The sequence below is a fragment of the Heliangelus exortis genome, chromosome 7 (genome assembly GCF_036169615.1).
Source record: "Heliangelus exortis chromosome 7, bHelExo1.hap1, whole genome shotgun sequence".
NCBI classification, from domain to species: Eukaryota; Metazoa; Chordata; class Aves; order Apodiformes; family Trochilidae; genus Heliangelus; species Heliangelus exortis.
Window position 1 is genome coordinate 26,592,998 of NC_092428.1, and position 27,215 is coordinate 26,620,212.

Below are 27,215 nucleotides of genomic sequence, written 5' to 3' on the forward strand. Positions count from 1 at the left end.
GCTCAGCATTATCCTATTTGGCTGATTTATAGCCAGAGAGAAAACATTGCTAGGGACTCTTCCTTCTCCCTACTCAGGCTCTAAACTCTCTGGGAGAAAGAATATATCTTTACTCTTGTTTTCATAACATGCAGCACAGACAAGATCTGATCGGTGAAAATTTGTAAGTTCAGCAATAGAAAGTTGTTTATTCTTGAAATAATACTTTGATTTCTTCAATTGCTACTGTTGTTGCAAATGCTTCGTATAAATGCTTCTGGAAACTGGGGGTTACTCAGGAAGTTCAATTTTTATTTAAAAAAAGGATGCCAGATTCTTGCATTTGTGAACAAATTCTTGAGGTTCATGTTGAATCTTACTGTCTGAAATTTAGAAAATAATAAAATACACACCCTTATGGCTTTTAAAACCTGATATTTCTTAACTATATCTCACTGCTTTTTCAGGTGGGAGTTAAGTCTAATTAATAATTTTTTTTTTTTCAACTGACAGTAATAATAAAAACATAACTCTAATACATGAAAAATATTCTGTTTCTTTGTCAATTTATACTATTCCCATCTTTGATTTGAAACACTTACCAGCGGTCAATGCAGTGATTATCTGGACAGGATGCCCTTATTTGATCAGGGTAATCTGTTGAACATTAAACAATCTTTGAAGCACAGTTAATTATTTGCACTGAATTAGCTCAGCCTCGATTGTGGCTTGTCTGAAAAAAAAGCGTAGGCAAGACGATAAAGCTAATCTCAAGAAAAAAACAAGTGTGAGGATGGTTAATAGTATTTTGACCCTTCGGGTTCTTCCACTGGTTGTTCTCCTAGGGAACACACGTGTGTGCGTGAGTATGGTTTTTATGTTCCTTTTCTTGCCAGCTCTGGTTTTTTGGAGCAGGCGTCTGCAGAGAGAAGTCTGGGTGTGCTCAGTGGCCACCCTGCTGCCACAACCAGCCACCTCTGGGCTGCTCAGCTCATGCTGATGGGATTAGGTATCAGATTAAACAGGTCAGGGGGCTGCACTGGTTTGGCAGTTCTAAAGGCTCTTATGTAAAAAGGGAAAATTTACCCAGGTTTGGGATGGCTGAATTATCATCGCTGCTAATGTGGAAGCAAAGGTAACTGCAAAATATTCAGCACAGCTAGAGATGGCCAGAGCCCTGGTCTGGCAAAGCTTGAGGTACTTCCCCAGATTTATTAATCTCCTTCTTGCAGACAGAAAGAATGATTTGTAACCAAAGGAAAAGGCCAATTTTAAAAACATCTATTTTGTTTCTCCAAGTAATGTGATCGAGTAGATTTTCGTATTAAGGAATCTGAGGTTCTGTGCTCACAGGTTCCTATTTACTGAAGTGCATTAAAATTTCAGGTGCTGACAAATTTAAATGGAGTCCTTTGAGAAAAATGTGTAGCAAGGAGGTGTATTGGGTTATAGACCTTTATGATAAGCTTGGTGAATTTGTGATCAGTGTTTTTCACAACACCATTGGGTATCTATTAATTGCAGTATCATCAGGACTATCTATCCACTGACACCAGTGGATGTGACTTGATCCACCAGTACATTTGGCATTTTACTGAGGGGTCAGTTCTAGGATAGTTCAATATCAGTTTTACAGACCTTGTGAGATCCCAGTCTGATAAAAATAAACTCACACTTAATCAGTTGTGTTAATGAACACTCAGTGAGGAAGAAGTAGTTACAGTCTGAGACAACACAAAGTCTTGAACAGATGATTTTCCTAGCTAGTCCTAAATCTTAGATTGACTCATTAGCTCTGACAATCCTAATCTGACTTTGCTCTAAATATTGTTGTGGAAAATGTAGTGTATACCTCTCTCCTCCCCTGAAAATTCATTAACATTGCTAAAATGCAAAAGCAATTCTGCTGTCACTGAAAAGCAGCACGACAGAATATTCAGCAGTCTAGTTTTTAATAAAACATGGGGGTTTTTTTTCATAATTAATATAACAAGGTTTTCTGGCTTAGAACTTGGCATGGATCCCAGAAAAAAAAAAAGAGAAAAGAGGGGAATGAGTCGCCATGATGTGACCATTGCATAACAAACATATTATGAGAGGACATTTTTGTCTTAATGATTTGCTACAAAGAAAAAGTTACATTGAAATAGTTTGAATGAAAGAAGTACACATTTTGCACCTTGCTGAAACCTTGGAAAACAGCCTTAAATATCAATTTCCAACCCTTCCCAGAACTATCTCTCTTCTTTGTTCTGATTTTTATTTGAATCTGATTTTTGGAGTTTTTATAAGTGACACTGATTTACAAATGTTATTGGTGGAACATAGCAGAAGTCAAAAGTAGATTTAGGCAGTAGCTCATATCAAGTCAGTCAAAACAGAACAGGAAAGCACTTGGATATTCATGGTCTGGAGAAGGAACCTAAGGCTAAAATTTCCATTTGGTTCTTTCACATTCCCTGAAGAGAAACTGATTTCAGCTGCATGGATCTAAACTCTGTTTCCGAAAGAGGCAGGAGTCTGCATGATGGGTGCAAGGCAGAGCAAAATTTGGTCCTTTATTTTTGCTATATAAGATGTAACTGCACCAAAGATTGTCTTCAGGAATGAGAGGTCTTCTCAGGTTTTAGTTTTGTTTTGTTTATTTGTAATTACAGAAGTCTCACTTATTGTACTTACTGTGATACACACATCAGTTTTGTATGAGCAGGAACTTTTAGAGAAATCAATATACTTTTGCTCAGCAAGATGCAGCTGTAGAAATGGGCTTGCTGCAAAGTGTTTTTAGGTATTCCTTAGTTTGCCAAAAATTCCAAAGAGCTCTGCTGCAGCAGGTTGTATCTATATCTATCAGTTCAGGCACCTCAGCATCCTATACTCCCTGACTTGGGCTTGAACTGAAACAACTTTTTTAATATAAATATAGATTTAAATGGTATGCTTAAATATTGGGCTGAATTGGGCTAGAGATCAGTTTGGATCCCACAACAACACGCAGGTGATGGAGCTTCTCATACACCAGGCTGCACCTTCCATTTCATAATGCTCTGAAGTGCTTCAGTACATGCCTGGGGAAAAAAAAAAATTAAAAAAAAAAATTAACAGACATTCAGACCAGGCTTTTTTCCCTTGTGTCAGTATATCCCTCCTAAGTCAACACCCCTGGCAACAGAGAGGAAGAGATGCAGGAGTCAGAGAAGCAGAGCTGGCTTCACTGAATATTTTGGAACTTCAGAAAATAGATGAGTGCTTAGTTGTGATGGGAAGTGTTTTGAAGTCACTGGCCATGCCCAGTCCAATAAGCAAGTGCACTTAGCAGCAGAAAGGGAAGGATTAAAGTATAATTTTAAGATCAAACAATTGCAGAGGAAATTTATCATCAGTGCCTGTCTCCTAGCTGGCCCGCATAGGAACCTGTTACCAGCAGTACAGGTCTTTCTTTGCTTTGGGTGCTTGGAGATCAACATTTTACGGTGTCCCAGACCGCACTCAGCCTGACATCTTTTTCCCACCCACCAGCGGACCAATTCCTGTTCCCTTCTCCCTCCTTCCAGCGCTGCACCGCTCGCCCGAGGGCTTTCTGCTGCCTCGCGTCGCGATCTCAGCCCTGCAAAGGGGAACTGGTGCTGTCAAACTCCCCTCCGTTTGGTGCCCCTCAGGTGTGCTGCCCTTCTGCAGCGCTCGCCTGAATTTTCCTGATGCAGCAGGAAAGCGGCGAAGCCCTGGGAGTGCCCCCAGCTAATTGTGCGCGGCTCTCAGAGAGAGGGAAACCTTCCTCGCTGACCCCCCAAGGCAATCAGCTTATGCCCTGCAGCGTGCAGGCTGATATCCCGTGTAACGAAAGGGACTTAATGACTTTGCATAAGCTTTAAGTCTAGCAGCATATCCAGCATCCCCGGCGCCGGCTGCCACAGCGTTTGATGGCGCGGCTCTGGCGCGTGTCTGGGTGACAAGGCTGACTCCTGCCACCCCCCCTCCCCCTTGAAACCCGTTTTGTAGCTTCTTTCTCTGGCACCCAAGGCTGACCCAGTTTTCCAGCACGCTTCATCCACCGGTGAACAACTTTAAAAGCAGCCGACTGGCACATCTCTCTTACAGCCCAAAGATTTAATTTGGGAACTTTGATGGCTTGGAAAACAGAAGCAGGTAACTCCTGTGCAGAGAACCGAGCACCTCCAAGGGCTGCTGTGTTTTTTTTCCTGGATCCCCGTGGTTTTTGTATCAGGTGCTACCACGGGAAAGGTTCAGAACTGAATAACTGACTAAAATGTGAACATCTCTGGATAAGCTGGGACCAGTTGGTCAGCAGCACATCATTTACTCTGGGGCTCATGTTGCTGTTCAGTGTGGAGGCAGGAGATGTCTTGCTACCAAAGAGGTGAAGAACTCGGAGGTTTTGGTGGAATCCTTTCAGGGAATGGTTTCCCAGGCTTAAAATACAACATGTGTTGCATGTGTGCTCCAGATGATAACATGCCCTGCTTTCATTATACTACAACCGTGGCCTTGGCTGAGAAATACAATGTCATTGCTGGAAAAGCCACTTTCCCTTGAAGTTCAAAGACTGTCACTACCCAAGATGGTTGCAGGCAAAAATCTGGCTGATTGTAAGAGCATCAGAACCGTCGATTCCCTCCTCCTTTGGCGAGGAGCCCAGACAAAGGTTCCCACTGAGAGCTGTCAGCGGGATCAAGGGGTTCAGGCAGTAGTTGTCTGCCCTCATGGCTCCTTCGTGCCTTATGTCAGCCGTGGATGGAAGTTGATCAAATATCCATCCTTGTTCTCCAGTTCATCCCCATCCCACCTCCTTCTCAGCTGCAAAGCTGTGACTGCAGACAGGAGTAAATGAAAGGGGCAATATTTGTTTTGCTGCAACAGAGGCCACTTCGTGGCAAGTTGCAGGAGGATTTGCACAGCTTAGTGCAATTAAGTGAATAGGGCAATTTCTATCAATGCAGTTTAATTTTTGAACTCCTGTAGTGCTTTGTTGTAAGGTGTGTGTATTTGTAGAGGTAGTTTTCATCCCTCTGCTCATCTGCCAAGCCAGCTTGAGCAGCTAAAGTGTTTTCTCTGAAATGACTTCTGGTTTGCACACTTGTAAATTCATAGCCTAACCCTGGGCTGTCACCTTTCTGCTGCCCATTTCTCCACTGGTTTTGGGGATTTAAATATTAATTTTGCTTGTAATAAGGGGCAGCAAATATGCCCAAGACACAAGCAACAGTCCAACTGCAGAATGTCCATAGCAGCTGTATATAATTTCCTTTGAATTTGGGATCAAATCTTCTTGATTTTATTAAGAATAAATTTGTCAGAGATTAACGGGACACTTGTCTGATAAAGAGCCACAGGATTCGGTCCTGAGACCAAGAAACCTCATGGTTCTGGCATGACTGTTTGAATTTATTACATTTCATTGGTCTCTTTCTTGAGGAGTTGAAATGGAAAATTGAGAGTATCATGTATCTGCAGTGTGTAACCTTCTTACAAAGCTTAATTAGCAAAGTTTTGATGGTTCTTTGGAGGAAGAGCTTTGGCTAATAATTATGAGATTATGAAAACAAAGGTCAGGTGAAATTAGGATATTTTGAATTTCAACCATTTTGCCACCATTTTTTCTAGGAGCCCTATAAATGTAACTGGCTCCACACTCAGCAATGCACTGATACCCATAAAAAAATGTCTTTTTTCTTTTCTTTTCCTTTTTTTTTTTTTTTTTTCCAGTTTTTTTTTTTTTATGAGCCTAAAGTAATGAAATTTAAAATCGCTTTCTGCAAATTCTTCCAGCTTCATCCTCTGTCTCTGCGGACCTGCTACAAACAGGATCCAGCAGTTTTATTCCCTCATGCGAGGGAGCACACGAAGTTATCTGTGTCGAGCCGCAGCAAGGAGATTGTTTGGTGAACCCAGCCTCACAGCCTTAATTTCTTCTCCCCTCCCGCTCCCGCCTCGTCCTCCTTTTGTTCGAGCCCGGCTCCTGCTTGGGCTCCGTATTGAACCTCGTCGGAAGGACAAGATCCTCCTCTGCTGGCCATGAGCAATACGGCACTGCAGGCAGGAAGCCCTCCCTTCCCTGCCCCTGCTTTCAGCCCCCTCCTCCAGCCCCCAATCCTGCAGAACCCCCCTGAACCCTCCTCCTGGACCCACCCCCCCCTGCAGACCCCTCCTGCATCTTCCATCCTTCATCCCGCGGCCCCCGTCCTGCAGCCCCTGGGGACACCAAGGAAACAACAAGCTCAGGTGGGCAGGAGGGAAGGAGATGAGCACTTCTGCCTCCTCTGCTGCCCAAGGGTATGGAAAGCATCATGCAGGGAGCCAAAAAGCTAAAAAAATTTGGTACTGTGCTGGCTAGCAGAAGTGAAAGTGCTTCAAAACCAGCATGTGATGTGGTGAACCTCAGGAGGGAGGAGAAAAAGCTCCAGACTTTGAGGTCAGCTCTGCCTTGGGATGTCCCCTGTGGCTCTGCTACTGCAGCTTGTGACAGGTTTAGGAGGAGAAAAAAAACAGGAAAAAGTGGGACACAATCAAGATTGGGTTTAACTCGTGGGCTTTCCATGTCAGGTTCTCAAGAGGCTTTTATCCTCAGTAACGTTTGTGCTGTGGCAGCAGGGGAAGGCTTGCATCATCCAAAAGCAGGAAGCAAAATTTGGGACTTGGCCACTCTAGAGTACAGGCCAGAAGGATATTACTGGAAACATTCACATTTTGTAGTGCACCAGTTTATTGCAAAAGGGGTGTCAAATATCTGCCCCTGTGCAGTCACTCTGCCCATAGAGGAGTGCTTAGATGGGAGGAGTACATGGGTAACCTGGAAAATAGTCTGGCAAAGTGCTTGTCTTTTCTTGGTGTGTGTCATCCCCTTGGGTATTGTGAGACTATAATGTCTGCTCTACAGCTGGGGGAAACTGAGGCAGAGAAGAGCATGATGCAGTCACATCCTGCACCTCACTCTGCTTAGACCAAAATCACTCCTGTGATGCGCCAAGTCCTGCCCCAGGGAAGGTTCAGCTGCCTTGCTGAGTCAACCCCTTCCCCTCCAACCCTCTCTAGCCCCACCAGGCAAACAGCACAAGGGGCACAGAGGAGAGGTGGGGAGGGAGATGAAATATTTCTTGCTTCATCGTGCTTCCATTGATGCTTCTTTCTTTCATCTGTTCCTCCAAAAGAAAGGAGCACACTTGCAGGGTTTGTTTTGGTCTGTGTTTATGGATGAACACCACCACTAATTTAAATTGAGCAATTAGACCATTTCTTTGTACACACTCCCTTGTGGTCTGGCAAAGGATCTGACAAACCCTGTACCTTCAAGAAGCACAGACACCAAGGGCAGAACTTTTACAGCCTTCCCAGTTACCACCAGCTCTGCACTCGTCCAGGAGGAGCAGTTGTGGGAGTCTGTGTGTCCTTCCAGCTGCAAAGGGGTTGGTTATGTTTATGTGGCTTGCTGATGTGCACCTGGAAAGGGGTGAGGGTTTCTGGGGAGGCCACTTTTGTCAAAGCCAGTGGAAAGGGGAGAGCTGGAGTGTCTGTTCTCCCTGCCTCAAACACAAGAGGGATGCAAACGTGCCTGCGGCAAAAACTCTTTTATATATTCCAGATAACATTTGCAAATGTGAATTCTGAGACTTTTTTTGGTCCCGTTTCTTATTCATTGCTTCGATTCATGTTCTTAATCACAATCAGTGCCAGCTGAGTGTCTGTCTTCTATGTACCATTTCTATATATAATGCACAACTAAACAGGGTGTGTATTTACAGTTAATTGTATCTGCAACAATGTGGCTGCACATAAGAATTTTGTGTGCATGTCTATGTATGCTGTCTTTACTGAGTGTGTTAAATTGTTTGAAAATGCATTTTCTTCTGATGAATCCTGTGAAGGATGAAAAATAGCATCTCTAGATCTCCTTTTTTACACCTGCTGTTAGCACACGTGTCCAATCACAGGCAGGTAATCCTGTCCGCAGCTGGGATTTAGGGCAAGAGGCTCTGAATTGTCACTCAAAGAATGTGTCTTGGTGTGGAGTCACTGCATCTCCTTTCAGACAAACCTCACTCAGACTCTTCAAAGGCCCAGAGCTGTTTTCCTTCTTCTGTTCCCTTTTGTCACTTGCCCTTGATCATGAGCCAAACAGGAAAGGCTGGAGCCCCACGGCAGGGGTCAGACGTGTGACATTTCCTCACAGGAAGTGCCAGAAATGTTCTCTTCCATCCAAAGGTTGTTGATAGTGTTCCAGCTCAGAGGTTTGGTCCCACCATCTGTACCAGGCACAGGCTCCTGGGCTGTGCTGCATGACCTCCCTCTGCCCTGCCCAAGCACACCCCAGCACCTGGACCATGGCCCTTGTCCACGTCTCAGAGTAGTCAATAATCAGTGGGTGATCACCTAATAAGCAAAGAGGCAATGTAGTACCCTTAGGACAGGCACCTCCCAAAGCACTCCAGCCCTGGGGCTTCAGCTGGATGCTCAAAAAAACCAGAACTGCCCTGCAGGTTTTGGGGAGCAATGTGCTTTTTAAGATTTTTTGATAATCTTTAAAAAAGGCTTTTAAAATCCAACCCAGCCATCTCCAAAGTGGGTGATGTGTTTAGCCAGATGTTCAGCACTGGGGCAAAGAGTAAATTTGAGCCTTAAACCAAGCACCTTGCTGGCTTCTTTTTTCCCCAGAAACTGACTCTCTCCCCTTTTGTGTCTCATGCAGGCTTCCTACTTCTTCCTGGATGACCTGCTGAAAGGTAAGTGGTTTCCATTTCTTCATTTTAACTTCTGCATACAAAACTGAGAGGCAAGCGACCTGGTCCATCAAGAGGCTTTGCTCGTGCCCAGTGCTGAGTTTTAGTAACTTCATGCACAGTTTTCCTGAGCTTAAAATCAGGCCTGTGATCAAGTAGAAAGACTGACTTTGGACTAGTAATACAGTGAGTGCTTTCAGACCTTCACATGTTCCTCATGTTCATAGAATCACAGAACTGGCTGGGTTGGAAGGGACCTCAGAGATCACCAAGTCCAACCCTTGATCCACTCCCGCTGCAGTTCCCAGCCCATGGCACTGAGTGCCACATCCAGGCTCTTTTTAAATATCTCCAGGGACGGAGAATCCACCCCTTCCCTGGGCAGCCCATTCCAATGTCTGATCACCCTCTCAGTAAAGAAATTCTTTCTAATGTCCAGCCTATCTCCTGCATCAACCTCCTGTTGATGCAGGAGACAACGCTGCATTGGGTCCCAGCCAGGACCAGTCTGGCACATTGGAGCCCAAAACAGAGGGCTAGCACTGGGACCAGTTTGCAGCTCATCACAGGGTACTCCTTGAGTACACTTGCAACTTACAGCTCAGTTCCAAGCCAGGACTTTTCTTCATTCTGTGTTGAGCTTCTTGTGCTCAACACACCTTTGGGTGACACATGGGTGACACAGGGAATCATGGGCTGGAGGAGAAGTCATGGTGCTGGGCTTCAAACCTGACAGGAGAAGGAGCAAAGAGTCTGTGCATGAAAACTGAAGGGCAAAAAAATGCAGGTTAACTTGCCCCTGCAGCACACAACTAAGTGTGGAACTTATTTCCACAAGGTTTCCTCTGAAGTGCAAGAAAGTTCAAGAAGTGTTGACAGGCTCATGCAAGTAAAAATCATTGAAGGAGATGTAGTATTAAGATGTTGATTAGAAAAAAGCTGTGATGAATGTTATGTGAGGCTGTGTAGATACTGTGTGGGGATTTGTACATCTTTTCACAGCCCACTTGGACTATGCAGAGGATTTTTATTTTATTGCTAAGTTTAGTATTTTTACAGGTAAACCCTGAACCTTCCTTTCTTGGTTTCAGTGCCTTTTAGATCTGAGTTTACGATTTATAGAAAGGTCATAATGTAGTTATTACATTATTTTTTCAAATTTTGCTGCAAAAAGACTGTGGCTTTTACTAGGCATTCGTTATTCAGCCAGGTTGCTGTTCATTCCAGTGGCATTTTGGCTTTCAGGTCAAACCTGTGAGTCCAGCAGCCTTGTAGCTCATACAGCACTCTTCTTGCTCAAGTTAACGTTGCTCTTCTAGCAAGATGTGTGGGGGAAACAAACAACCAACTTGTGTGTCCATCTGAGCTCAGTATTTAGCTTCTGCACGGTCACAGAGCTGTGTGGCTGGCTCCAGACTTCAGACACAAACCTGCAAACGAGCTGATTTGCTTTTCGAGGATGGAGCTTTCACAAGTTCTTTATTCATTCCCTCCTTTATGCTTTTATGATCCTTACCTCTCTCCCTCCACTGTCCCTGCAGTCTCCCCATCCTCCTGCGAGTCCCCACTCCTTCTGCCGCCATCCTCTGCCTTCCCCCAGCGCTCATCCCTCCGAGGAACAGGCACTGTGAAACTGCTTTTAAGTAACAGCCACAAAACTGTTTGAAAGGCTTGCTGGCTTTGTTGTTAGCTGCTCTCACTTCTTTCACAATTTCTTTCTGAAGCTGCAGCTACTCCCAGCCTCAGCCCGTGTGGAAGGGAGGGGACACCGTGAGGTCTCGTCTCCGCAGAATTAAATCGGGGACATCTCGTTATTTAAAATGCAGCCAGGATTTTGGCCTCATAAAAACAACACTACATTATTCTCGGCGCTGGAGAGTAAAAAGTATTTAGGAAGGTGGCAGGAAAACTCATCCTGCTTGAATTAGGCCAGATCTCAGTCAATCCCCAGAGGTTCAGTGAGATTGAATAAACGCTGGGCACTTTCTGGCCCTCTTGATGTGTGTTGGCGATGGGCTTTAACTTTGCACATCACTCATCTTGACAACTGCAGGCCAACAAAGTTACCTCGCAATTCAGGTCACTCGATGGCATCCTAATGCATCACTTTCCCACTCAGAACATTAGTCATGACTTGATCCAGAGAAGGTTTTGAAAACAGTGTGACTGCCAGCATTGGGATATCTGTTCTCTCCCTAGCAGAGAGCCCGTGTAAGCTCATGAACAAGGGGATATTGATCAGAAATCCATCGCTTGATTGACAGCTCTTGGCAATGTGAAAAACTGCAGATGAAAGCTTGAGCAGTTTAAAAGATCACCCAGACCTCAAAGCTGATTTGAAGCTTTAAAAGTCAATCTCTGCCTATCAATTATGGGAGGACTTTTTTGTACTACACAGAGGAAAGTTATTCTTTGAAAATTTGCATGCAGGATGTCTAATTTAATGTCATGTAATAGTCACATTTCAGTGACAAATGTCAGATCACTGCTTTTTTTTAAGCATGTTAAGGCTTTCCAGCATTTACAAAGAATGAGCACTCTGATTTAGTAATATGTTTAAATCAACCAGTATATCAGACTTTGTGAGTTAATTATGTGCTCAGATAAAAAAAGGTGTTGTTTTTGCTTTGCTAAACCTATGGCTTGTTATGAATAATTAAAAAAATGGAATGGGAGCATTTCTTAAATCAGACATGTGGAAGCCAAATAGTTTTTTTAGTGTCGAAGCAATGATAAATAAGAAGACATCTCTGAGTTTGATTGTCATATACCCAAGTCAGGTTTTTCTGGTCTGCGTTTTTCACTGCTTCACGGCCCAGGGGAGCAGATGTGTCACCAGGAGATGGGGAGCACCACTCATGTGACCCATAGAAGCTATTTCTATTTCACAGTTCCATAAAGAGGGATGGTGATGGAGCAAGCAGGGACACTGGTGATTTCTCAGATCAGCTGCAATCTCACATGACTTTGTCTGGTCTCTCACCAGGCATCTCAGCTTACTGACATCCACTTTTCTCACTGGGGGCTAAGGTAGCCAAAACAATCTGTTGATATTTCCTGAGCCCTTTCCTCATGCACCCTTAACTCCATGACTTGGTCATGAAGTTTCACTTACTGATAATTGTCAGCCCTCAATGCTGCTTCTCAGCCTCAGCTCTGGTTACCCAGACAGGTTATCTGGTGCAAACCTGGACTCAGGTGTGCATCAGCCTGTCCCAAAAACTTTCTGGGGGTCACCTTCCCTGTCAGTGCAAGCGGGGTGTTTGGTTTTCTCCACCTTGCAGATCCACCAGGAGATGTCCAGTAGAACAGGAATTGCATTTTGCCCAACTGGGTTTTGCCACAGAGGTGGTTTTTTTTTTAAAATTGTTCACAATGGGCCAGCAAGTGATTTCAGAAGTGTTAATAAAGGATTAACCCACTGCTAGGAAATAATGCCACTGCAGCAAAACAAAGTCACAGTCCCATCATTTCTTAACACGGAGCAGTTGGCCTAAAGATCATGGTAGATGGTTCCACAGCCATTTAGCTATTTGTGCTCATTTGGAGCACTTGTTTTCCCTCTCTGTACTCAAAAGAGCCCTCACCAGCCTCAGGAAAGCACTCTGGGTATGTTTGTGGGCTGCTTTTGGCAGCCATAACTCCCCTGTACATCCTTCATAACTTCTAACAGATATGTTTCTCCATAAAAAGGATTAACCCATCCCTCAGAATACTCTTTAAAGCATCTGTGGAATAAAAACCAACATTCCCCACTAAGATTTTGAAAATAAATAGGGGGGAAAAAATCAGACTGCTTCAGACAATTCCCTCAAACTCAAGTCCTCTTGCAAAATCTCCCCTCCAACAAAGTGAGCTTGCAGGCTGCATTTCAGGCAAAATCCTCTTTTTGTTTTCTTTTCTTAACTACATCACATTAAATTTAATTTTGTTCAGTGTAGACAATGTCCTTATCTTCCAGTGAGATTCTTCTGTTCCTCAGCAAGGCACACACTTCTGCAACACTTGCACACTGTCGAGACTCAGTTCCTGTGGAAATAATGAGCTGAGGAAAAGAAGTCTTGACTTGACATAGCAATAAATGAGGTGAAACTTTCCTTTTTTTTTTTTTTTTTTTTTTTTGGTGAGAAATGAGAGTTGGCATGTAGGAAAGAAGAAAAAAAAAAAAAAAAAGAGGAAAAAAAGATGGTTCTATTTTAATATAAAACACCCATCATACAAAAGTGGATTTTTTTTTTTTTCCAGAAGCAAAGAAAGAATAAAGATAAAGGCTGCAAGAGAATGAATGAGGAGAGAAAACTAAGATAATGCAGCTGATAATCAGTTCAAGGCAGAGCATTATCCATGGGGCCATCGGTCCAGCCCTAGGGGAGAGCTTTTTAAAATGTCTCTGTATGCAGCTTAGCTTTGCTCATTACCATAGCTTGTCTTTGAAACATTGGAGTGCCTTCCACCAGCAGCAGCCATACCTGTGTGAGGAGCTGCCAGCCCTCTTTAATCAGCCTGTCCAAAAGAGGGGCTGCCCAAGCCACAGGTCCCACCAGGAGGCTCCCAGGAGGACCCAGGCTGCTGGGAGGCTGCAGGTTCTGCTGGGTCAAGGATGGGCTTTCCAGCACACGTCTGCTGTGCTGGCCCTTGGTCCTCCACAGGAGTTTTGTGGATGGGGATCTGAGTAGGGGTGCAGGTGCCTTGGGCTCTTGCTCCCCTATGGTTTCAATCAAAATGGAAATCTTCATCCCCAGAGAGCGCAGGGCCCTGCACACCAGTGACAGTGCTGCCTCGTGCTGCAGCAGAGTGATGCTGGCAACAAAAGCATCTGGACTAAGAAATCCCCTTCCTGAAATCCTCTTCTTGTAGGGATCCACATCCCTTCTTCTCACCGTGCTGGCAACAGCCATCAGCATCTCCCCCAGCTGAGGTGCCCATGCCTGCAAAGCTCTCCCTCATCTTCCTACCACCCAGGAGCCAGCAGAGCAACGAGGGTACCAGCCCCCTTTGGGACTGGCCACCATCCTCAGGGGTGGCCTTGATGGGTCCTGGGTCAGCTCTGCTCACACCAAGGATGAACCTAATGGCATCTTTGGTCCTCAAGATGGTACCATCTCATCACTGACATCCCAAATAAGCTGGAGGAGAAGAGGACTTTCCATCCCAGGGAATAAGTTCTTTCATCTCCACCCCTCTCTCCTCCTAACAGCATTAATCCCTCTGTTCTTCCACCCTCTTCTCAGCACTCCCTGCAGACGAGGCTGATGACTACGAGTATTATGATGACTACGAGTACACACAGATGGAGCAGGACCCCATACTCCAGCAGGAGGCCTCAGATGACCCCGACTGGTTTGAGACATATTTTGGCTACAGTGATACAGAAAAAGGTACCTCCAAGGGGTGGGCAGGGAGGTGAGGAAGGCATGAAATCCCAACCCTGAGCTGGCAGCATGAGCACGGCAGGCCTGGGCTGCCAGCCTGCTCTTGAAACTCCTGCATCAAAGGGATGAGTTAGGAGGATTGTTTGCAGTGTTCTCCTTTGTATTTCTCTTGTAAGGAGTCTGTGTTTTATCTCCAGGTTTCACAAGATGGATTCTGATCATGCAGAACATTTCTGATTGCTACTACAAAAAAAAGCACAGGCTTATTTGTCTATAGACACTGTAAGATGTAATTGCTGTTTTCACAGGATATATGTTCTGTGTTTATGCTGGAAACCAAATGTAGAGCAGGTTTTCTTTTTTTTTTTTTCTTCTTTTTTTTCAGTTGCAGAGTTTTTTTCTTTCTTTCTTTCTTTTTTTTTTTTTTTTTTTTTTTTTTGTCAAACTTCTGAAAACTTCAAGAAAGGATCCTTGAGATTTCTCAAAGGACACAAAAGGAGAGACAGGGCAGTTGCTTGTAATGTCTCCTGGTTGATCCACTGGTACAAAGAAAGCAGAGCTGACGTGTGGCAGTCCCCAACACCAGCTGCTCCCAGCAGCCTGGAATGGAGTGAAGAGGTTGAGCATTGTGCAAGGAGCAGCACCTGAGTGTCTCTCATCAGGCCCCTGCTCCCTTGCAGCAACAGCCACCCAGGGGCACTGTACAGAGCTGGGTGGCTTATCCAGAGGAGGACTTAGTGCCACTTAGTGCCACATTGCAACCAGGGCAATGCCACATCCAGACCCCTCCACACTAAGGGCATGAAGCCAGATGCTCAGGGCCAGCTCTGGCTCTTAAGGCCCTGCTTCTGCCACTGCCATAAAGGTAAATCTGGTTCAGAACAAAGGAAAGGACTTGCCTGGTTACATCTACACAGTAAATGTGGCAAAGGCAGTAGAGGAGCTGCAGACCCAAAGCTGGGAGCTGTTAAAGCTTCCACCAGGCTCTGTAGCAATTCTTTGGTGTCCAGAGACTGACAAGCTGATGCCTGTCACAGGGATGCTGTGGCCAGGCTGGCAGCCTCCTGCAGTCAGAAAATCTGAGAAGAAAAAAATCAGGTGATGGAGGTGGAGAAGCTGAAAGTTAAACTAAAAGATCTTCATCCTTATCCTAGCAGATCCTTGCTCCTCCAGCCCCTGCCAGAACCATGGCAGGTGTGAAAACAGAGGAAGCAGCTTCAGCTGTCTCTGCCCTGAGCCATACACCGGGACTACCTGTGAGAAAGGTAACTGCTCTTCTACTGATTTATACTCTTTATTTTAGCAACTGATGTAACTGCTACAGCTCTGTCAATGGACACCAATACAGGGCTTCATTAACCTGTTGTTTGCTGAAGATTTTGACAGCCCACCACAGTCGTATTCACAGGTCTCATACTTAGCTGCTCATATAAAATCTGTCTAAAGAAGTATCCCAAAAAATAGACTTCAGGTGTGCACAAAACCTTCCAATATCCCCTGCCAGGTGGGCAGCAGTGAGCTGCTCATTGGAACTGCGGGTTTGTTTTCCATAGATAATGTAAACAAGAAGGGAAATCCCAAGTCCACACCAGAGGATGGAAAGCCTCCTCGGAGTGTGAGGAGAAAGTGTGTCCTTCCATGATCCCTGCAAGGGCACAGCTCTTGTGCACACTCAAACACTGATGAAGAGTTTGTGTCTGTTTCTCACAGTGAAGGACATGTGTTCAGAGAAAAGGTGCCACGGAGGAGACTGCCTGGTTACAACAACCCCACCTTATTTTCAGTGTAGCTGTGACCACCCCTACAAGACACCTGACTGCCAACGAGGTGAGCACAGCCCCATCAGAAAAGGCTCCTGCTTAGCTGGGACCTGAGTGAATCATGGTGGGGATGGGACAGCAAGGTCACCTCATCACAGATGGTCAGCAATGGGACAGTACATGCAGCCCACCACAAAGGGTGCTCCTGCCCTTGTTATCCAGTCTGCTATGGGTCCCATCCATGGCCCTGGGCAATGAGGTATCACACTTGATTTACAGGGTGGTGGTTCACCCACCAGTGACACCTCTAGTGATAAGGATTTTTCAAGAGTTCACAAGAACTTGAAGCCAACAGGCTAAGTGGGAGCTCTCCCCAGTTTCCGTGATATGGCCTGTATAGTGTTCAGCAGAGTGATGAGGCTGTTCTGTGTCTTCCATGTTGACAGCATCTTCACCGTGCAGACCAAACCCCTGCAAAAATGGAGGAACCTGCAAACGGCACCGAGTCAGATTGAAATTCACCTGCGAGTGCCCTGAACCTTTCAGAGGGAGATTCTGTGAGATTGGTAAGTCCCAGCTCCAGGGGAGCCTCCAGACAGCCAAGGGAGACTGATTGATGCCATCACCACACATAGGATCATACAGAATGTTTAGGTTGGAAGACACCCCCCAATATCATCCACTCCAACATTTGACCAACACCATAATCTAAATATGGTACCCTGTCCTTAAGGACCAGGTCCAAATGCCTTTTAAATGCCTCCAGGGATGGTGACTCCACCACTGTCCTGATCAGACAATTCCAATGCCTGAAAACCCTCTCAGTGAAAAAATGTTTCTTAACATCCAGCCTAAACCTCCCTTGGTGCAGCTTCCATCCATTTTCTCTGGTCCTAAAAGCACCACACCAAGCACCTGACTGCAGCAGGGGCAGCAGCCTTTTCAGGGAGAGAGTCAGAGAAAGGGGCCAACTTCTGCAGCCACCATCAGCAAAGGGGCTCAAAACCATTCCCATACCAATCTTTTGTAAATGAGCCTCAGCAGAGTCCCACTGGTATATAATGAGTGAGCACACATGTGCCAGTGGTTGTGTGTTTCCCATGGCAAAGGAACATCAGGCTTTTCTTAAGCACCCAGAACTAATGTAGTGAAGATTCACGTCCAGTTGCCTGTGACTTCTCAGGCAACCACTGGACAAAGGGATGGGTGGCCAAGGGCATGGGGTTACCCCAGTCTGCATGGAGAGCCTTCTGCCTCTGCAGCATCACCACAGGCAGCACACCCACAGGTTTCCAAGGAGGACTTTGTTTCTTTCTCTTTTAAAGGCTCATTGAACTTTAAACTTCATGTACCACCACCTGCTCCACATCAGAAATTAGTTTTCCTCCCCTTTTCCTACAGGTTAGGTTCAAAACCCCACAACCTTCCTTTTGGCATGTCCATTGCACAAACATGATAGCAGTACAGTGCCCACTTCTGCCTAATCCTGCCAATACCACTCCTTGCCTAGGACAATGATGGAGAGATTCTGCTTTGTCATTAAGACACCTCTCACCTGCTAGGTCTTTCCCATGTAAGGAGTTTTCAGGCATCTTAATTCAATCAACCTTCAAGCTGGATGGATTTCTTTTTTCTGGCCTACATAGGATAAGGGATAACATAACATGACCCAATAGGCCCTTCTGCTCCTCCATAAAATGAATGTAAGGCAAGGAAGGGAAGGGTGAAGGCAAGGGACAACACAAAAAACATTTTCATATCAGCATTGTCATCCTGTAGGACCAAATGATTGTTATGAACAGGACTCCTCTATGTACAGAGGCAGAGTGAACCAAGCAGCAAATGGCAAGACCTGCCTGCACTGGAATTCCCACAAGCTCTTGAACTTTGCTATTAATGCCTTCATGGAGGATGCTGACTCTTATGGAATTGGTGAACATAACTTCTGCAGGTAATATTTTGAAGAAGTGGCTGTAGAGGTTTAGATCAAACAGAGCACTGAGGACAAACTGCCCATGAATTTGGCAAACTGATGGTATTAAGATCTTACATCTTTCTAGACACTGCCTGTCTAATAAATACCAGGATGTTAGAGGAGCATTTTGCAAGATACTGTGCTGATGGGAGGCTTCCAGAAGCAGCCCTCATTTCCCCACTTCAGTCTCTCATTTTCCTTAGGGTTTGGTATGGGATAGTAATGCTCTCATATGGGAGCATGAGGCTGCTCCCTGAAGCATCCTCAGCTCCTTTGCTGGTTTCATGGTGATTTCCCCTTTCCCACTGGCTGAGGCTCACAACTGTTCCCTTCAGGAATCCTGATGACGATGAAAAACCCTGGTGTTACATCAGAAAAAATCACAAAGTGGAATGGGACTTCTGTGATGTTTCACCCTGCTCAGGAACAGGTAAAAAATTAGAAGTGAACTGTTTGGCAGCATGTAGGTGGTCCAGAGCAGCAGATGCCCTCCTTCTCCTTCTCCCCCCCCCCTGTTGCTTAACTCCTTCAGTCTGATATTATTTCTGTATTATATATCTGCTGTCTCTTCCAACACAGCTGAAGAGAGCCCATCGCCAACAGATGCACCTGAATCCAATTATGTATTCAACACATGTGGACAACCAGAAGTTCAAAGGATAAGCAAGAGAATCTATGGTGGAGCTAAGACTACTGCTGGCAAACATCCCTGGATGGCATCTCTGCAGAGGAAGAATTCCAAAAGGGACAAACACTTCTGTGGTGGAGTGTTAATTAAATCATGCTGGGTTCTTACTGCTGCACACTGCCTTGAGTAGGTGCATGTCCTGTGCCTAGGGGAGACAAGCATAAAAATCAGGGTGGTTTTAAAGACAGTTTAGAAGCCAAATTTTTTGCAATTCAAAACAACTCTGAGAAGCAAACTGAAAGGCAAACATGGATGTGAAAGAATGAACACATACAGGAAAGTATGCATTCACACAAAATTTGTGCTTGCTGGAATGACAAATTCATCCCTCCATTTTAGCTAAAATGTGCTAAAATAGATCTGTGAGAGGGAACAAGGAGGAATGTAACACAGCTTTATAATGTTTGAAAGGACTCCATGAAAACCTTAGGGGATATTGGGCTACTAAACCAAATACCACATATTGCACCAAAACCAAAACCTTCAGAACAGCCAAAATTGCTTTTCAATTTTTTACTCTTTGCCAGCAAGCCTAGAATATGACATTTCCTTCAACATTGTTGTTGAACGGGTTGGAAATCACTATCCTTAGAAGGCAGTAAATTATACACCAGCCATTCAAGCATGATTTTAAGTATGCCCAGGCAATGGCAGGAAGTGGTACTCCCATGGCCCATCCTCACAGCCACAATAATATACTGGGTGCATACTGCTACTCTGCCCCAAAATACAAAGAAAGGTGTATTCATGCAGCTTTGAACTATTGTACTTTGTTACTCACCACTGATAGACAATGTCTGCATCTAGTATAATTTAAAAATATTTCTTTTTTTTTTTTTTTTTTTTTTTTTGCAGAGAGCCAGCAGAAAATCTGCAAGTAGCACTTGGAAAGCAAGACCTAAAGAAGAGAGAGCATCAAGAGCAAATATTTGATGTGGAGAAGATTATTGTACATCACAAATACAGAGAGAAGGATGGTGTTCCTCACAATGATATTGGTAAATCCCTTTATTGAATATTCATGTGGCTCATCTCCAACCTCAGCTGTCTGAAGTGCCTCTAGCCAGCTAAAGTTAATGTAAACTTCCCACTAGGAATATATTCTGGAAATAATTAGGCCAAATTGTGGATTTAGATCCATTTGAATCTTTGGAATGTGAATTATGATGGGGAGGCAGAAATCACTGGCAGCAGGAGGTAAAAAATAGGTTCAGGTCCAGCACATTGTGCAAATAGCACGTGAGGTACAGGCTGCTTTGCAGAGGGCTGGGTCACAGCCTAAGGATGGTGGCTAGGGATTTAAAAAAAAAAAAAGCTACAAATACTTTCTGTTGTTGTTGATCTTCTCTCCAGCACTACTTAAGTTGAAGCCAGTTGATGGTCAATGTGCAGTGGAAACAAAGTATGTGAAAACAGCATGTCTGCCAAACTTCTTCTTTCCCATTGGGACTGACTGCTTCATTTCTGGATGGGGCATAACAGAGAAAGGTATTTATGGGCTAGTTGGAATTTGGTGGGTATTTCTGTGGCAAGGTGGGATGGTACTTCCAGTAGCAACTGGTAGATCCCAATGGAAACCTAAGCATTTAGTGAAACCAAGACATGGAGTTCAAAACTAAGGATGTCTAAACCCTGACATGAAAATTACTCATTAGCAGAGATCTCCAACTGCTAAACCAACCCAACCTTTCAGAGTTCTGAAAAAATCCCTGACACATTTTTTTTGCTTGCCATCTGACACACCATGTCATGGTTTCATCTGAAGCCAGAGATACAAGCAAGAAGGTATCAAGAAAGAGGCTATTTTATAGTTTGTGTGTTTCAAGATAGGACCAAGAAAGACAGGAACTTTCACGTTTTTCCAGCCCATTGGGTCAGATAAAGCTTTTCAGAAGCAGCATCTGGATCTTCAGATACACTGAAAAATTAAAAAAAAAAATCCAAAGCTTTTCAAGTTCAACCAGCTCTATCCAAAACCTTTCTTGCCCGCAGTAAATCCTAAGGGGAGAAATTACTATGCTTAAAAAAAGATAATGGCAATTTTCAGCAAAATGCATTTTATCATGTTCTGATTGATGTGTTGCTGTGAAGCAGCAGAAGGAAAATGTGTCACTGAGGCTGCAGTAGGTGTCCTAGTGCTTTGTGACTGATACAGCCTCATATGATACCTAGGACCAAATCCTCCCTTCTGATGTAATTCTCATTGAAGTCCACAAGAGTCAAGCTTGTTCATTTGATCAGAATGCACCAACAGAATTTAACAGACGTTTTTAAAAAGTTCCAAATAAAAAATCTCTATTAAAAAGGGTATGGGGAAATTTTTTTTTCTTTCCCCAAGAAAGAATATCAAGTACCCTGTACGTGTTCAAACTAGATGGCTCCTTCTTTGAGCAGAGCTATTATTAGCATTTCAGGAAATCACTGCAGAAATGGAATATTTCCTGAAACTCAAGCAGAACCAAACTTATAAACCACCTTTAATTATCTACAGATGTAGTGCTTTGAAACTCTGGCTATTGCCTTTAGATGTCAAGTTATGTCTTTAGATTCACCATAATTAATCATTGCTCTTAAATATTGTATGATTTTTCAGTTTTCATCTGTTTCGTTAGCTTGCATGCTCAAACATCTAATGGCACGAGGCTGAGAAGTGCTGAGCAGCTCCAAGTCCCATTGGGACCCGTGGGAGCTGCAGACACACAGACCCTTTGAAAAGCAGGATTAGACAAGTATTGCTGGTTGGAGCTAAATTCTAAATACTTGACTTCACTTTTACTCAGGCAATAATTTGGTGTCCTGAGTGAAGCTTACAGGCTCCAGCTCTAACCCTGATCATTTCAGACAGATACTTCTTTTCTTCCCAGGCTAGCCCAGGCATTCCCCCAGTTCTTCCCCCTTCCCAGCCAAGTGGCAAGCAAGCCAGTATTTTGAACACAGACAACATGTAACAGGGCTGGAAGGAAGGTGACTCTATTTTTTTTGGTGCACATCCTGCAGATGAACCATCCAGGAGGCTGCTAGATGCCAGTGTCAAGCTGATTTCACAGAAGAAATGCAACGCACCCAGAGCATATGACAACATGCTGGATGAAGGAATGTTTTGTGCTGGAAATCCACAGAGACCCACAGCTGATTCTTGTCAGGTCTGTTGCTTTTTCTGTATTTGAACACTCATTTTCTTGTGTAAACAGGCTGTCCAGAGTAATAGTTTTGGCAGGATGCTACATAGGTATTTGTTTGTCCCATCGGTGTATTGCAACTGCCATTGTCTTTCTTCAGTACAGTTTGAGATGGGTGTTTCTTGAGCTGTTTCTGTCAGCCTCAGGCAGATCTATGGAAGCTAAAAAAGACTGGAAAATTTGGCTTCCAAGGCAGTTTCTCATAATTACCTGAAAACTTGTATTTTTGTTTCTCTCAATTTTATGATGGCCTCTGCCATTTTGAGGGGTGAGGGTGAGATCAAGTGTTTTTCTTCATGCCAAGGATCACATCCATTATCTTTCTGAGCTCAGGCTCTGAATGTCTGAAACTTTCATGCTTGGCAAGTTTCATGTGACCTGGTCAGATACACATCACAGATTTCAACAAACAAAAACTTACACCCAAAAAAGTCTGGTATCATTTGACCTCGCTGCAGAACTTCAAGCCTGCTCAGGAATTGAGCAACATCTGATGGTACATCTGATAGGAAAAATACATCATTATACCTTCAATATCTTATGGCAGGAGACAAAAATTCTTATCTTGGTTAACGTTTTGCTTCATGTTATGAACATGTGTGCTTTTTCTCTTCAGGGAGACTCTGGAGGCCCACTGACCTGTGTAGACAATGGTTCCTACTATGTATATGGCCTTGTGAGCTGGGGCGATGGGTGTGGGTTAAAAAACAAGCCAGGAGTTTATACCCATGTTACAACATTTATCAGTTGGATTAAATCCAAAACCCAGTCTGAATCAAGGTCACGTCATTAGAAGACAGCTTTGGAATGATAAATGGTAAGCTTGAGATATTTACTTCTTTTTATCATTTCCCCAGTTGCCTCCTGTTTGACCAAAAACATTATTGATATTTTCTCATGGCCTTCCTGTGGCATCCTTTATCACCATCTCAGAAAAAGCCTTAGAGCATTTCCTTAAAATGTGAGGGACAGTTTTCCTGTTGAGCATGCTGAAATAAGCCCACATTTTGTAGGCCAAACAGCTCAGAAAGTGAAGTAACTTCAGTTCTTCACCAATTCAATCAGAGCAGCAGTTGCCAGAGTTTCCAGTTTTGCTTTTCAAGCCCTGAAAAATCTGTAGTCTCAGCTGCTTCCACCCTTTGCCTCATCCCTTGGCTAAGGTGGTTTTTTTTCTGGGCTCATTGGTTCCTGACATTCCAAAGCTATTGGTGTGTGCTCCCAAAGGCAGTGCCCTTTTTCACATACATAAAATTCATCATGTGCACATCTTTGCAGGACTGGGGCCAATGGAACCACCTGAGAGGAGATGATCAGGCAGAAGATTAATTTTTAAATTAATAATAAAAGGGCAAATAACCACAAATTCCAGTGATGCATTCCTGATTGAAAAAGCAAAAACCAAACACCAGCAAACCCACCATTAGAATCATCCACTTTATTCCTCTTTATAGGATAATTACTCATTATGCTCCAGATCTACAATGGTATATATGTACTGAACTTGAGTTCATACCAGTGAGACCTAGGGGATATCAAATCCCATTAAAAAATGGGACTAAAGCTATGGGATAATTCTTGAGATTTTACAAGTCTTGCAAGCTGAATTGTGTATTTTTTACCCAATGATTCTGCAGAAATATGAAAACAGGAAATTGCTATTAAACCAGGATACAAAGAACATGTTTGTGAAGCATCAATTCATTAAAACAGTAATTCATTAAAATGTCTTCTTCATCTGAATTCCAGGGTTTACAACCTTCTCTAAGCAGCTATCTAATCTGTCACTAGCTACCCCTATTGCTGTAATTTCTACAAAATAATTGGGGTTTTTGCTGTGGGAAAGTTGAAAGGCTGAAGAAATAAATGTGATTTGAATGCACCCTGTTAATCAAGGCCACATTCTCTGATGTCCACTAAAAGACATGGCTTTAGTTAGTCAGTGCTAACTTTACCTCCACTGAGGCAAAGTCTTGTTCATCTCTTAAATCACATGAATCATGCTTTTGTATTCTCTTAGGTCAATGGTACCAATAATCCAGAAGCATAGAAACCTCCAAAGATTACAAGTATGGAATAAGATTATTCTGATTTATTCAGTACAAATTATTTTATATTCTACCAATTAGGTTCATTCATCTGTAGTACAAAGCTGAGCCTGCCAGTCACCTAGTACTTATTTCATTTACACCTTTCAATAAATACATATAGATTTTGTAATACATAAAGTGATAAAATATCCACACAAAAATATAAAGATGTTGTAAATTGCAATGATTAAACCAAAATATTCTTAGACCCCATCTATTTTTGTCCCAGAAAACTGGAAAAGCCACAAGATTTGCAAGATGAAGATCTATTTGTGTTTCTGTTTACTTCTGATACAGATGCATTTTCCTTCTCTTGACTTGCAGAATTTCTGAAGCATCAGGATTGACTGAGACCTGCTGGGATCCTTCTGCCTCCAATTGGTTCTGTAAAATCAAACCCAGGTGAACTGTGAGAACAGCTAGTAGGCAGGAGAAGGTTTTAACAATTATCCTGTACAAATATTTGTATATTAAAAATTACAAATGAACAAAATCTGAATCATTGGTCTGCACTAAGCAAATCTCTACAACAGAAAAGTGCAAAAAATGGAGCCATTCATGTAATTTAGATACTACATAGATCAAAAGACTCAGTGTGCTCACATCCTAATTTGTAATTTGAGCCCTAAATAAAGAGCAAACCAGTGAACACCTGAATTCCAGGTGGATTGCACACTTGTAGATTTCCCTGAGACCATCAGGGAAAGACTTTAGAAGAAACTGCCTGCAGTCCCCACTGCCTGCATTCCTCAGCCACAGGTATAATTTATTTCCTAAGTAACTTTTCAGATGACAATGTAAATCATTAATATGCTCTGTTTCTCTTGGGATGGCTTATTGTTTGACTTGCTGCCAAAGTTAAAACTTAAATTAAACAAGTATTTAAAGTGCAGAACTTCTCTTTTAGTGTAACTGAATGCTTTTTAACTGTAGTGTCTATGAAGTCCCTTTATGGACTTTTGCTCTCCTGTGCTGAGACACTGTAGACTGGGAGTCAGACCTATGGAGGTAGGGAGACAGAAAATCTGGAAGATCCCAGTCTACAATTTCTTGCATCTTGGACTGGACAGAGATGGAAGAGGCTGGAGCCTTTCCCCTTTGCAAAAAGCCTTACAGATTATTGGGGAGCATTCCACAGAACACACTGTTTGGAGTCTACACTGGGCCTGACTCTGCACTTGTCAGTGAAGATCACACAGAACACACAGATGTGTTTGCTGAAATTAGGAAAATACAAGGGGAGTTGTACAGGCTGCCCATTCAACCTCTACCTCTGCTTTCCATGGATGTACAAGGACAGATGGAGATCTGACAACATCCACACACTAAGGAAAACACATCCCATAGTATAAGCAAATCCTCCCCATGGCACGTCCTATAGGGAATTCCTCAGGTATAAAAATGCTGAGTTTTCTTGAGAGGTTCTTTCAAATCAAGGTGCAAACAAAAGCACAAAGTTTCATGAGGGAAGCACACATATATTCTGATCAAATAATGGGGAGAACTGTAGATGCCAGGAAGCATTACAAATTTTAAACAGGACATGTTCCTCCCTGCCTTCTAGAGAGCAGAGCTGGTGGGATTTGTGAGGACAGTTTACTTTACTTACAACTCCCAGTCCATAGTGAGCAGAAGCACCCTGCAACCCCATCTCCCTCATGTATGCCAGCTCAGCAGCTCTTCTTGCCATCTCAACTTTGTGAGAACCTGGGGGAGTCCAGCCAATGCCTCTGAGCCAGTTCAAATCAGCCTTGTACTTCACCTGCAAGAAAGAGACATGCACCAGTCTCTGTTATTTTGTTTGCCTCTAATCAAGCCACGTGCCCTGGGTACTCAAGAGAGGGCAAATACAGAGCAATAGGGTCAGTAATAAACAAATTGTTCATTTTCAGCACATTCTGCAGTTCTTTCAAGAACGTGGGTTTGTTGATAGGTGTGGTCTGTGAAGCACATTGCCAGACACAGCTCCTAGCACTTGGAAGGAAAGCACCTCTCAGGTATACTTACATCACTCTGCAGGTTGTAGGCCTGCTTTGCATGCTTCACATTTAGCTGCTCAGGATCACAAGTGTACTGGTGAAAGGGCTGCCTGTAGTTAACATTGCTTGCCAGCTCCTGGCTTCTCTTAGCATGGAGGAATCCTGGCTGGTTGAAGTGACTCTGGAACTGTGCCCTGTTGTGGGCATATGCACTTCTGTATTGGTTGTCACTCTGGAGTTTCCCCACTCTGAGTACGTGCCTGATTTTGGGATCATCATTTGCACTGAGGAATCCAATTTGCTGGCCTCTGTCTCTCAGGAAGGCTTCTCTGTATTTGTACTGCAGGCAGTGCAAAGGAAAATCTCATTTTTACATGCAAATTACCTTCAAATTCTGTTATGAAATAACTTACCCTCCCTTAGCTATCAATAATGCTTCCTGTAGTGTACAAAGGGTTTGTTTGATGTCAAAAATATATATCCTAATCTAACAAGACACTTCAGAAAAATGACCTTTGTGCTAGGTTTTAAAGAAGTGGAAAGACTCATGGAGCCTAAAATACCCTCAAAAGCCACTGGAGGTCTTATTGTTGCTCTTACTGTTGCACTCTTGGGTGCACCTAATACATAGCTCAAGAAATGAAACACCTCTATCTTCAGCTTTTTTGCTAACTGTGGTCTTCTGTTTTCAAAGATGACCCACTTTATTCTGCACCACACTTTACCTATTCATGCCCAAGTACCTATTATATTTAACTACATGATAATACACCTCCTTCCCAAGAATAACTCTTCTAAATGACCAAGAGCAGCTTAGCATTGTAGATTATTCATGGGACCCTTTAGTTGGAAATCTTTGCACTCAACTGGCATTTGGTTTCACGGGGTCAGAAGCTTTCCCAAAGCAGATCAATGTTCACTTGTGCCAGAAATTACCCATTTTTACAGGGTGGGGGTGGCATGGGAAAAGGGTTGGAAAGTGTTTGAAAAGGAACAATTCTTACATCACTAGCAATCTCTCTTGAAGCCTTTGCTGTCTGGAATGGAATGGCGTCAATCCTAAAATCATAGCCAGATGCCCTTGTCTGTTCCCAAGATGTTTTATACAATTTCTGTGTTGAAAAGAAAAGAACAAAACAGTCATTTCCCCCTGCAGTTTCTTAAACGCGGTCCCATAACTGCAGTAATAAATGTTTTATCCTACTGAGCTTATTTGTATCAAGAGTCATCAGTACCATCTCCAAGGTTTTGATCCAGTTCTATAGCACTTCAACTCTTTTTCTATTCACCATAATGATAAAATGTCTCATCTGAAAAGTGCCACCAGGGTTTCCTTTTGTACTTGAATGTGGTTGGTTTTGATGTGATTTAATTTCTATTAGAAACTGTGATGCATCAGTCACATCAATATTGCATTGATATTGCCCTTATTCTCTCTTTTGATGCATCCACTTGCAGTGTCTT

The 27,215-nt window shown here is 43.5% G+C and overlaps 2 protein-coding genes across 11 annotated transcripts in view; one reads left to right on the plus strand and one right to left on the minus strand.

Moving 5' to 3' along the window:
- The first annotated feature begins 660 nt into the window (after positions 1–660).
- HABP2 (hyaluronan binding protein 2) overlaps positions 661–27,215 on the plus strand; it is a 31,612-nt gene continuing 5,057 nt past the window's right edge. Inside the window, exons 1-15 of one of the 8 annotated variants that reach the window (XM_071749427.1) lie at positions 667–841; positions 8,681–8,714; positions 12,673–12,797; positions 13,943–14,089; positions 15,238–15,348; positions 15,794–15,910; positions 16,290–16,409; positions 17,623–17,794; positions 18,154–18,248; positions 18,398–18,632; positions 19,362–19,504; positions 19,860–19,994; positions 21,504–21,649; positions 22,302–22,502; positions 24,097–24,265. In XM_071749427.1, the coding sequence (XP_071605528.1) occupies positions 14,002–14,089; positions 15,238–15,348; positions 15,794–15,910; positions 16,290–16,409; positions 17,623–17,794; positions 18,154–18,248; positions 18,398–18,632; positions 19,362–19,504; positions 19,860–19,994; positions 21,504–21,649; positions 22,302–22,478 (1,539 nt within the window). In that variant the 5' untranslated portion in view covers positions 667–841; positions 8,681–8,714; positions 12,673–12,797; positions 13,943–14,001 and the 3' untranslated portion in view covers positions 22,479–22,502; positions 24,097–24,265. Of the gene's footprint in view, positions 842–8,680; positions 8,715–12,672; positions 12,798–13,942; positions 14,090–15,237; positions 15,349–15,793; positions 15,911–16,289; positions 16,410–17,622; positions 17,795–18,153; positions 18,249–18,397; positions 18,633–19,361; positions 19,505–19,859; positions 19,995–21,503; positions 21,650–22,301; positions 22,503–24,096; positions 24,266–27,215 lie in introns of those variants that run through there. The other 7 variants (XM_071749429.1, XM_071749425.1, XM_071749423.1 and 4 more) reach the window with 7 other exon arrangements.
- Positions 23,106–27,215, minus strand: part of NRAP (nebulin related anchoring protein) — a 51,040-nt gene continuing 46,930 nt past the window's right edge. For all 3 annotated transcript variants that reach the window (XM_071749395.1, XM_071749396.1, XM_071749394.1), the window contains 4 exons: positions 26,756–26,863; positions 25,780–26,091; positions 25,382–25,534; positions 23,106–24,156 (listed from right to left, as the gene is read on the minus strand). In XM_071749395.1, the coding sequence (XP_071605496.1) occupies positions 24,055–24,156; positions 25,382–25,534; positions 25,780–26,091; positions 26,756–26,863 (675 nt within the window). In that variant the 3' untranslated portion in view covers positions 23,106–24,054. The remainder of the gene's footprint in view (positions 24,157–25,381; positions 25,535–25,779; positions 26,092–26,755; positions 26,864–27,215) is intronic.